We start from the raw sequence: 12,233 nt of genomic DNA, 5'->3' as shown, positions 1-12,233 counted from the left end.
ATGAAGCAGGGCTGCAGGCATCTCTCTGTCTCTCTCTGTCACCCCCCTTCCATCTTGATTTCTGGCTGTCTCTATCCAATAAATAAATAAAGGTAATAATTTTTTTTAATATTAAAAAATGAAAAGTGTTTTTGAAAGCTCTATCCTTATAATATGCTTGTAGAGGCAAGATTGCAGGAGACAAGAGTTTAATCTCCTTCTTTGTTTCATCAGGGAGATATTGGACCAGCCGGCACTATTGGTGTTACTGGGGAGGCAGGGCTGCGGGTAAGTGGAAACTGTTTTAATATGCTGTCTTAGCTATTTCAGGGACACCAAATGTAGCAGCAAGACTTCAAAAACTATATAGTAAACCTTTCTGAAGCATTATATAAATCTTGCTAATGTTTCATAACTTCAAAACTTTGTATGCAAAACCCTGATTACATTATAATTTTATTTCAAAGTTTATTTATTTATTCATGTCTTTATTTATTTAATAGATACCATTAGAAATCAAGAGGAAAGGGAGAAATAAAGAGGGAGAGAGACAGAGAGACACCTGAAGACCTGCTTTACCACTTATGAAGTTTCCTCCCTTAAAGTGGAGACTGGGGGTTTAAACCTGAGTCCTTGCACATTGTAACATGTGCGCTCAACCTGGCATGCCACCACCTTGCCCTTAAATGATTATTTTGTAGCATCTCAAGTCCTACACTCATACATGATCTCCTCAGAATCAGATGTATTCTGTATAACTGTTGCCAAATATGTAGAACCTATGTAATCACTACTAATTAGCATTAAAAAGAGAATGATAGTGCATCTGCTTTGCAATGTGTGTAATATAGGCTTAGCCTGGGCCCCACCACTGGAGGAAGCTTCAAGTGTTGTGATAGCTCCCCACTCTTCCACCCATCTGTTACTATCTTTCTCCAGAAAGAAAGAACAAAAGAAAGGAGGGAGGGATGGAAGAAGGGAAGGAGCAAGGGAGGGAGGGAGAGAGGGAAGGAGTGAGCAAGGGAAAAAAGGAAAGAAGGAAGGAAGGAAGGAAGGAAGGAAGGAAGGAAGGAAGGGAGGGAGGGAGGGAGGGAGGGAGGGAGGAAGGGAGGGAGGGAGGAAGGGAGAAAACAAATGAAGTATGGATATTGCAAAAGACAGAGATTCATGAATACTAGATTCAGTACTCAGGATATTTTCCAATTTACTAAGACAAACAGAAGTTAAAAATCTTTTCTTTACTTAAAAGTAAATAGATTTTTAAAATTAGAGTTATCAGGGTCCATGATGATGCACTCAGTTTAGTGATGCACTTAGTTGAGGGCACACATTACCATGCACAAGGACACAGATTCAAGCCTCTGGTCCCCACCTACAGGGAGGAAGCTTCTTGAGTGCTGAAGCAATACTGTAAGTGTTTCTCTCTCCCTCTCCCTCTCCCTATCTCCCCCATCTCCCTCAACTTCTCTGTCTTTATGAAAAATAAATTAATTAAAAAATGAGAGTCATCAAAAGTTACTTAATTGTAAGTAGTTATAAATAGATGACTTGCAAAAGTTATTCTGATATAGACACCCTTTAATTTGAGCAGAAGCAAGTTTTTTCCCCCTCTAAGATAAGTGTCCAAAGAGGCATGTGCTCACTAAAAGGTAAATGGATATAGTTTAATTTTCATTTCTTTCCTTTTCATCTATTTCTTCTTCCCCCCCCCCCCACAGGAATGAGCAGTGAGATATCAGAGTAACAGAAGTGTCAAAGATACAAGTGTTGCAGGCAACTGGGAGAAAACAGTTTGGTTCTTGTAAATAGTTAGAGTAGCAAGAGTCAGTGCAACATTAAGCTTCATAAAAGATTGCCCTTCCTTTCTATAAATTCTCTCTCTGGAAGATGACTTCTTGATGTACCCAAACCTTTAATCATTGCCTCTCCTCTGTAAGGAGAAAACATAGTCTAATAGAGTGATATGGATTGAATTTAATTGTTTTAATCCATGTAATGTCAGTGGAGCAAGGTAATATAATTTTGTGAGTTAACAGAATTGACATACATTCCTTGGTCTCAGAAACATGAAGTTATGGAAATTGCCAGAGCTTCAGGAATGAATATTTATCATCTCAAATTGTCTGAAAGTTACAGATATTCTGAGATGAACTGGTGTTTGAATTTGCAGCACTCTGACTCTTTAAATTATCTTCAGAGATATTTGTGGTAAATGCAAATTAAATCACGCTTGTTATACTGTCCTTTCCTCCTTAGAAGTAAAATAGAAGCAGAAAGAGATGTACACAAGCCTGTCGCATTCTGTAGATGCCAGGGGGAAAAAAATAATAATAATAAAATAAATAGTCAGCAAACTAACAAATCCAACTGTTTTTGCTGTAAAATAGGGTGAACCAGGAGCTCCTGGGGAAGAAGGTCTCCAAGGAAAAGATGGATTAAAGGTAAATTATTCATATAATTGTATAGAAAGTAGATGGGGGTTGGGTGGTGGCATACCCAGTCAAGCACACATAGTCTGAAGTGAACAGACCCATGCAAGAATCTGGGTTTGAGCACCCACTCCCCACTTGCAAGGGGGACACTTCACAAGCGGTGATAGTGAAGCAGGCCTGCGGGTGTCTGGCTTTCTCTTTCCCTCTCTGTCTACCCCTCCTCTCTCAATTTCTCTCTGTCCTAGCCAATAAATGGGAAAAAAAAAATGACTGCCAGGAGTAGTGGATTCATAGTGCCAGTACCAAGCCCCAGTAATAACCCTGGAGGCAAAAAAAAAAAAAGAAAAAATGTTCTGTGAAATCTTATAATATTAAGTGTAATTATTCTGTGTGCCAAATTAAAAAAAATCAGCTTAATGTGTGATGATATTATTTTACTACCTTCCTTCTAAAATGTTTATAATTTTTTGTTTGTTTTTTCCATACTATCTTTATGCTCTGGCTTATAGTGGTCCTGAGGATTGAACCTGTAACCTTTGGTACCTCAAGCAGGAAAAACATTTTACATAGCCACTACATACTCTCTCTCTCCTCAGCCCTTAAAATCATTTCTTCTTGGGTTGCAGGGGACCCCAGGAGGAAGAGGACTGCCTGGAGAGGATGGAGATCAAGGAGAGACAGGCTCACCAGGGATTCCAGGACCCATAGGTAGACCAGGTCTGGTGGGTCCTCTGGTGAGTAGTACTGAGTTCATCTTTCCTTCTTTTTATTCTTTTTTTTTTTTTTTTTTTTCTAACAGAATCCCTTTGATGGGGAAATGTTGATTTACAAGACCTTTGTCACAGAGGTATAATTTCACATCTCTACAAGATAGGTGTCAGCATACCTCATTGTGTCTTCCTTCCACCAGAAAGAGAACTCTAGGACCCCACACGACCCCCCTCATATTCCCCCTTTTAAGTCCTTGGATCTGCTAAAAAGAGACCACAGCTTATTAACGTTTCACATAGTATTTTCCTATGCTTTTTTTAATAACTCGTTGAGCTCTGTTATTCTCTGTGTAAGCATGTGTGTGTGCACACACACACACACACACACACACACACACAGACCCCCTTCTACATCCAGGGGGGTCATCCAAAACTGAAAATTTGAAAGTCTACCTTGAGAGATGGACAAATGAGTGACGTATTATCAACCCTTTAAAATTAAGATACTTTTCTATTTCATATAAATGACAACTCTTTTTTTTGCTCCAGTTTTAATAAAATTGATTCATATAACATTCTTTTTTTATTTATTTTTTAATTTTTATTTTATTTTATTTTATTTATTTTTTTTTTATTTAAGAAAGGATTAATTAACAAAACCATAGGGTAGGAGGGGTACAACTCCACACAATTCCCACCACCCAATCTCCATATCCCACCCCCTCCCCCGATAGCTTTCCCATTCTCTATCCCTCTGGGAGCATGGACCCAGGGTCATTGAGGGTTGCAGAAGGTAGAAGGTCTGGCTTCTGTAATTGCTTCCTCGCTGAACATGGGCGTTGACTGGTCGGTCCATACTCCCAGTCTGCCTCTCTCTTTCCCTAGTAGGATGGGTCTCTGGGGAAGCTGAGCTCCAGGACACATTGGTGGTGTCTTCAATCCAGGGAAGTCTGGCCGGCATCCTGATGACACCTGGAACCTGGTGACTAAAAAGAGAGTTAACATACAAAGCCAAACAAATTGTTGAGCAATCATGGACCCAAAGCTTGGAAAAGTGGAGAGGAAGTATTAGGGAGGTACTCACTGCAAACTCTAGTATACTTCTGCTTTCTTACTTTGGTGCCATACTCCAAACTCAGTCAATTTCTGCTTTGCGTTTCTACTTCTTTTTTTTTTACATGCATAACATTCCCCAGATTCCCATTTAGCAATACAACCCCCACTATTTCATTCATCATTTTTCATGGACCTGTATTCTCCCCACCCACCCACCCACCCCAGAGTCTTTTACTTTGGTGTAATACTCCAATTCCATTTCAGGTTCGACTTGTGTTTTCTTTTCTAATCTTGTTTTTCAACTTCAGCCTGAGAGTGAGATCATCCCATATTCATCCTTCTGTTTCTGACTTATTTCACTCAACATGATTTTTTCAAGGTCCATCCAAGATCGGCTGAAAACGGTGAAGTCACCATTTTTTACAGCTGAGTAGTATTCCATTGTGTATATATACCACAGCTTGCTCAGCCACTCATCTGTTGTTGGACACCTGGGTTCTTCCAGGTTTTGGCTATTACAAATTGTGCTGCCAAGAACATATATGTACACAGATCTTTTTGGATGGATGTGTTGGGTTCCTTAGGATATATCCCCAGGAGGGGAATTGCAGGGTCAGAGGGTAGGTCCATTTCTAGCCTTCTGAGAGTTCTCCAGACTGTTCTCCACAGAGGTTGGACCAATTGACATTCCCACCAGCAGTGCAGGAGGGTTCCTTTGACCCCACACCCTCTCCAGCATTTGCTGCTGTTACCTTTTCTGATGTGTGACATTCTCACAGGAGTGAAGTGATATCTCATTGTTGTCTTGATTTGCATTTCTCTGACAATCAGAGACTTGGAGCATTTTTTCATGTGTTTCTCGGCCTTTTGGATCTCTTCTGTGGTGAATATTCTGTCCAATTCCTCCCCCCATTTTTGGATGGGGTTATTTGTTGTCTTGTTGTTGAGTCTGGTAAGCTCTTTATATATGTTGGTTATTAAACTCTTATCTGATGTATGGCATGTAAAGATCTTCTCCCATTCTGTGAGGGGTCTCTTGATTTGGGTAGTGGTTTCTTTTGTTGTGAAGAAGCTTTTTAATTTGATGTAGTCCCATAGGTTTATACTTGCCTTAGTCTTCCTTGTAATTGGATTCGTTTCATTGAAAATGTCTTTAAAATTTATGCGGAAAAAAGTTCTTCCAATATTTTCCTCTAAGTATCTGATAGTTTCTGGTCTAACATCCAAGTCCTTGATCCACTTGGAATTTACTTTTGTATTTGGTGAAATACAGTGATTCAGCTTCATTCTTCTGCATGTTTCAACCCATTGTTTCCAACACCATTTGTTGAAGAGACTCTGCTTTCCCCATGTAATAGTCTGGGCCCCTTTGTCAAAGATTAGATGTCCATAGCTGTGGGGCCTCATTTCTGGGCTCTCAATTCTATTCCACTGGTCAGTGTGTCTGTTCATGTTCCAGTACCAAGCAGTTTTGATGACAATGGCCCTATAATATAGTTTGAGATCTGGCAGTGTGATGCCTCCGGTTCTGTTCTTTTTTCTCAAGATTGTTTTGGCAATTCTAGGTCTTTTCTGGTTCCAGATAAACATTTGTAGCATTTGTTCTATTCTCCTAAAAAATGTGCTTGGGATCTTGATGGGGATAGCATTAAATTTGTAGATGGCTCTGGGTAATATATTCATTTTGATGATGTTAATTCTTCCAACCCATGAGCTTGGAATATCTTTCCATTTCTTTGTGTCTTTTTCAATTTCTTTGAGTAGTGACTCATAATTTTCAGTATACAAGTCTTTCACTTCTTTGGTTAGGTTTATTCCTAGATATTTTATTGTTTTTGTTGCTATAGAAAAAGGAACTGATTTCTGGATTTCAATTTCTTCTAACTTAGTGTTTGCATAGAGGAATGCCACTGACTTTTGAATGTTAATTTTATAACCTGACACATTACTGTATTGCCTGATGATTTCCAAAAGCTTCTTGCTGGATTCCTTAGGTTTTTCCATGTATACTATCATGTCATCTGCAAATAAGGAGAGTTTGACTTCTTCTCTTCCAATCTGTATGCCTTTAACTCCTTGCTCCTGCCTGATTGCTATGGCAAGAACTTCCAACACTATGTTGAATAGTAATGGTGATAGTGGGCAGCCCTGTCTAGTACCTGATCTGAGGGGAAATGCTTCCAGTTTTTCACCATTGAGTATGATGTTGGCTGTAGGTTTGCTATATATAGACTCCACTATCTTCAGGAATTTTCCATCTATTCCTATTTTTTGTAGTGTTTTGATCATAAAGGGATGTTGTATTTTGTCAAAGGCTTTCTCTGCATCTATTGATATGACCATGTGGTTTTTGGTCTTGCTTTTGTTGATGTGGTGGATCACATTGATTGATTTACGTATATTAAACCAACCTTGCATGCCTGGGATAAACCCCACTTGGTCATGATGGACAATCTCTTTGATATACTGCTGTATCCGGTTGGCTAGAATTTTGTTCAATATTTTCGCATCTATGTTCATCAGAGATATTGGTCTGTAGTTTTCTTTTTTGGTTGTGTCCCTGTCTGCTTTTGGTATCAGGGTGATGTTGGCTTCATAGAAGCTGGCAGGGAGTATTCCAGTGTCTTCAATCTTCTGGAAGACTTTTAAAAGTAGAGGTATTAGTTCTTCTTTGAAAATTTTGTAGAATTCATTTGTAAAACCATCTGGTCCAGGACTTTTTTTTTTTTTTTTTAAAACAAGTAAAAAGGTATATTATGTTATGGCATCAGAGCCTCACAGATGCCATTTCCATCTTTCCACTGCTCCTAGGTAGGGCTGATTTTTTTTTTCTTTTTTTTTTTTTTTTTAATTAAAGAAAGGATTAATTAACAAAACCATAGGGTAGGAGGGGTACAACTCCACAGAATTCCCGCCACCCAATCTCCATAACCCACCCCCTCCCCTGATAGCTTTCCCATTCTCTATCTCTCTGGGAGCATGGACCCAGGGTCATTGAGGGTTGCAGAAGGTAGAAGGTCTGGCTTCTGTAATTGCTTCCTCGCTGAACATGGGCGTTGACTGGTCGGTCCATACTCCCAGGCTGCCTCTCTCTTTCCCTAGTAGGATGGGTCTCTGGGGAAGCTGAGCTCCAGGACACATTGGTGGTGTCTTCAATCCAGGGAAGTCTGGCCGGCATCCTGATGACACCTGGAACCTGGTGACTGAAAAGAGAGTTAACATACAAAGCCAAACAAATTGTTGAGCAATCATGTGGTCCAGGACTTTTATTTTTGGGAAGATTTTTGATAACTGTTTCAATTTCATTAGCTGTGATGGGCCTGTTCATGTTATCCACTTCCTCTTTACTTAGTTTTGGAAGTTGGTAGGTATCTAGGAAATCATTCATTTCTTCCAGGTTCTCTAACTTGGTGGCATATAGTTGTTCATAGAAGCCTCGCATGATATGTTGAATTTCTGCAGTGTCTGTTGTGATATCTCCTCTTTCATTTACTATCCGATTTATTTGGGTCTTTTCCCTTTTTTGTTTTGTGAGTCTGGCTAAAGGTTTATCGATTTTGTTTACTCTTTCGAAGAACCAACATTTACTTTCATTGATCTTTTGTATGGTTTTCCTATTCTCAATGTTATTTATTTCTGCCCTAACTTTAGTGATTTCTGTCCTTCTGGTTGCTTTAGGGTTCCTTTGTTGTTCTTCTTCTAGGTCTTTAAGATGTACAATCAGGCTGTTTATTTGTGCCTTTTCTTGTTTCCTAATGTGTGCTTGTATAGCTATGAACTTCCCTCTTAGGACTGCTTTAGCTGTGTCCCAAATATTTTGATAGCTTGTGTCTTCATTTTCATTGAACTCTCGAAACATTTTGATTTCTTCCTTGATTTCCTCTTTGACCCAGAAGTTGTTAAGAAGTGTACTGTTGAGCTTCCACATTTTGGCACTGTTACTAATCTTTTGTTGATTGTTAAGTGTTAGTTTAATTCCACTGTGGTCTGAGAAGATGCTTGGGATGATTTCAGTGCTCTTGAATAGGCTGATGCTGTCTTTGTGGCCTAACATATGGTCTATCCTTGAGAATGATCCATGTGGATTTGAGTAAAATGTGTATTCCAGTTTCTTGGGATGAATGACTCTGAAAATGTCCAATAGTTCTAGTTTATCTATCTCTTCATTTAGCTCCCTTATGTCTTTACTGATTTTCTGCCTGGATGATCTGTCAAGTTGAGATAGTGGGGTGTTGAAGTCCCCTACTATGATTGTGTTACTGTTAATATATTGCTGTAGCTCTTTCAGTAGAAGTTTGATGTATTTAGATGGCTTCTCATTGGGTGCATAGATATTAATAATTGTTAAGTCCTCTTGATTGACTGATCCTCTGAGCATTAAGTAGTGTCCATTCCTATCTTTTTTAATCTTATCTATTTTAAAGTCTATCATGTCAGATATGAGAATAGCTGTTCCTGCCCTTTTTTGTGGGCCATTGGCTTGAATGATAGTTTTCCATCCTTTCACTTTAAGTCTGTGTTTGTCTTGTTGCGTTAGGTGAGTTTCCTGTAGACAACATATTGTTGGGTTGTGTTTTCTGATCCATCTTCCTACTCTGTGTCTTTTAATAGGTGAATTCAGGCCATTCACATTTATTGATATCAAAGATTGAAGATATTTTAACGCCATTCTTGTAGAGTTTTAGAGTGTTTTGATATATGTTCTATTTGTGGTGGTCTGGTTGTTTATAGGAAACCTTTCAGAACTTCTTTCAAGGCAGGCTTGGTGATGGTTGCTTCCTTCAACTGTTGCTTGTCTGAGAAGGTTTTGATGCTTCCATCTAGTCTGAATGACAATCTAGCAGGATATAGTATTCTTGGCTGAAAGCCTTTCTCATTGATCACTCGATAGATATCTTGCCATTCTCTTCTGGCCTGTAGTGTTTGTATGGAGAAGTCCGCTGCTAATCTTATGGGTTTTCCTTTGTAGGTGACTCTTTGTTTTTCTCTTGCAGCCTTGAGGATCCTTTCTTTATTCCTTTCCAATCTAAGTATGACATGTCTTGGTGTCTTTAGGTCTGGGTTAATTCTGTTTGGGACCCTCTGGGCTTCTTGAATCTTTATGTCTTTGGTGTTGTCTAGACTAGAGAAATTTTCAGCTATTATGGCCTGGAGAACGCTTTCTTCCTCCCCTTCTCTTTCTTCCTCTGGTAAGCCAATAATGCGTATATTGTTTCTTTTGAAGTCATCCCATAGGACTCTGTTGTTGTTTTCAGCATCTCTTAATCTCTTTTTGAGATCTCTTACTTCTTTTTTAGTTATCTCTAATTCATCCTCAATCTTGCTAATTCTGTCTTCAGCCTCATTGATTCTATTCTCTCTGCCCTCTACTGCTTTCTGGAGTTCATCTATTTTGTTGCCCTGCTCTGATACTGTTTTAGCTTGTTCAGCTAGTTGCCTTCTTAGCTCAGCAATTTCAGCTTTCAGCTCTCTAATAACCATGCGATTATTAGAATTTTCTTCCATATTCTCATTTGTTGTTCCTGCATTTCTGATTACAATTTTTTCAAATTCTTTACTCACTCCTGTTATTATTTCCTTAGCTAATGTTTGGATGTTGGACTCGTTGTTTTGTGCTTCGCCCTCTGGAGGACTTTTAGCTGGACTCTTGTCCTGGTTCGAGTCTCCATTATTTTTTCTTGTTGTTTTAACCATTTTATATAAGTTAACAGTTTTTTCAATCCCTGAGTTGGAGTTCAGTGGTGTAAAAGCCTTTTTTTTTTTCCCCTGTAGGCTATGGTAGCCTGAGGGCTTTTAAACTATCAATAGGCTTCTTGGCTTAATCAATGACTCCTGACCAAGAGATAAAGCAGGGTGTGGCAGAGATAATCCAGTGGTTATGCAAAGAGACTTTCACAGCCCTTCAGCTATGCCACCGAGGTATAGGTCTTCTCCTGAGTTTCCCGGTTAGATCTCTGTGCCCCGGTGTCCCTCCCTGTTGCTGCTCCAGATTCTGAGGGTAGTAGCAATGGAGACTCAAAGTTGTACTTGGTGAGTCTCTGGGGATTCCTTTCCTCCCTTCAGCTGTCCCCTTGTTGGTGGAGCAGACTGGAGGTGGTGTCTCCACTGACAAACTGTCGAACTGTTAGCAGTCACTTAATCTCTCCTTAGGCCCCTCTCTCCTCTCTGTCACCAGCCACGCGTGTTTGTACTCACGGGTGATTTACTGGGTTTCTGTGGTCATTCTAGTCCTGTCTTGTTTCGGTCCGGGTGGTCTCCTTTGGTATTCCTAGTTGATCCGGAAGAGGAGAGGAGAGGAGAGAAAGCGATCTGCTGCTCGTAGCTCCGCCTCCGGAAGTCCTCATATAACATTCTATTAGCTGGAAGTATACAACATATATATTGATTTGATAAACATATATATTGTAAATATTTACTACAATAAAGTCAGTTAGCACAAGTATACATCATCTCACATATGGTCAGCAGTTGGACAGGGCTGCTGGCTTGGCTCCCTGCTTAACTAAGACAGTAGGATGGCTCTTTGGTCAGACCTCCTAATCAAACAGGAGAGGAGTCAGTGTTCCACTACTCATTGGGCTTGTGAATTTGCTTCATTGCCCAGGTGGGTATATAACATACTCCTCATACCATGTCAAACATGACTCTTCGACTAGGGATCCAAACAGGCACATTTGCCAACCACATCCCCTGTCTAGACAGAACCACCAGTTTATCTCTGCAGATGGGCAGAGCTACTGATTGGCGTATCTGCTTGGGTGCCATTGCAAACAAAGACATGATCCAACAAGAAAGACCTTAGTAATGATTGCTAGGAGCTCTGTCCCTGTGCTCTGCTTCTATCTCATTCCACTTATTAAGCACTTTACCCTCATCTCTGAAAGAAGAGACCTGAGTATCCCATGTCCTTACATATTCCACAGAACAGGTTCTCTGTTTCCTGCCAGAGAAACTTTAAGACAAAGGTCCTATAGTCCACCCAATTGGTGTAGTGCTGTGCTGACCAGTGGGAAAGATGATGGTCAAAGGAAAACCTCTCCTCTCATCTTTCCTGTGTGGTCCCTATTGGTGTTTGTGTTTCAGCATAGTACTTCACCTTTACTTTTGGGTTTTGGGACTTTCTCAAAGGTACCTCTTCTATTAATATATGCTGGCCAGTTTTTTACGTGGGGAAGAAAGGGAGACTTGTTACTATGTTGATAGGATATCATTTTAGCTACATAACATCTCTCATAAAACACTTGAAGGAGAATGGTTTGTGTTGTCTCAAACTAAGCTGATTAAATGTTCCTAGAACTGGCATGATTCCTGTAGAGTAATAGCATAGCTCAAACTAAAATAAGTCCATTGTAGGCATAATTAATCCTAAATTGTTAGATTACTTCAAGGAAAATTATAGATGCCACGCTGAAGAAATCCACTCACCTTGGGCAAGTAGACTACATAGATACATGAGAACAAGTTCCCTCCTGTTCCAGTGTATTATTTATATTTATTACATTCCCCTTGCTATAACTTCTCTGATCATTTTATTGTTTTATTTTGCTCTCTTCCTTGTCATTGATGGCTTTAGATGAGAGTGCTCCCCAAGATTATTGTCTTAACTTCTCTAAGCATTTGTGTCTTTAGAGGTATTTCATGTTTCAGGAATCACCACTAGCATCCCCTATTAGAAAGTGATATCTTTTCTCTCTGAACCCTGGCGACCTTATTTAGTTTTTTTAAAGAGTGTACATTAAGTTTGAAATATGTGGGTCTCTTTTCCCAGAGAGAAAACATTAAGTCTTCAAAAGCAGAATGTTTGTCATTGCTCTTTCCTGAAGTGAACATGTTTGATGTCTTAGTATTCCAGACTTCTACGTGAGATCTTAACATAAAGACTGAGGTAGTAATGATGAGCACATTGATCATGCAAGCGAGTCTGCTATTAAACTAGTCACTTTACAAAACGCTATGATGTTTGCAGTTGTTTGTGTATTTCTTTTTATCTAGCTTCTCACTTCCACATCTTAGAGTGGCCTGTCCACATTTGTCTTTGCCTCTGTCAAGTATCAAA

At 39.6% G+C, this 12,233-nt stretch overlaps 1 protein-coding gene across 2 annotated transcripts in view; it reads left to right on the top strand.

The window, feature by feature from the left end:
• COL24A1 (collagen type XXIV alpha 1 chain) overlaps positions 1-12,233 on the top strand; it is a 353,825-nt gene that overhangs the window by 225,834 nt on the left and 115,758 nt on the right. For both annotated transcript variants that reach the window (XM_016191238.2, XM_060202277.1), the window contains 3 exons: positions 214-267; positions 2,367-2,420; positions 3,038-3,145. In XM_016191238.2, coding sequence (XP_016046724.2) covers positions 214-267; positions 2,367-2,420; positions 3,038-3,145 — 216 coding nt within the window. The remainder of the gene's footprint in view (positions 1-213; positions 268-2,366; positions 2,421-3,037; positions 3,146-12,233) is intronic.

Source organism: Erinaceus europaeus, chromosome 11 (genome assembly GCF_950295315.1).
Source record: "Erinaceus europaeus chromosome 11, mEriEur2.1, whole genome shotgun sequence".
Taxonomy (NCBI): domain Eukaryota; kingdom Metazoa; phylum Chordata; class Mammalia; order Eulipotyphla; family Erinaceidae; genus Erinaceus; species Erinaceus europaeus.
The sequence above is the reverse complement of the archived record's forward strand: the minus strand, read 5'-3'. Positions and strand labels throughout refer to the sequence as shown.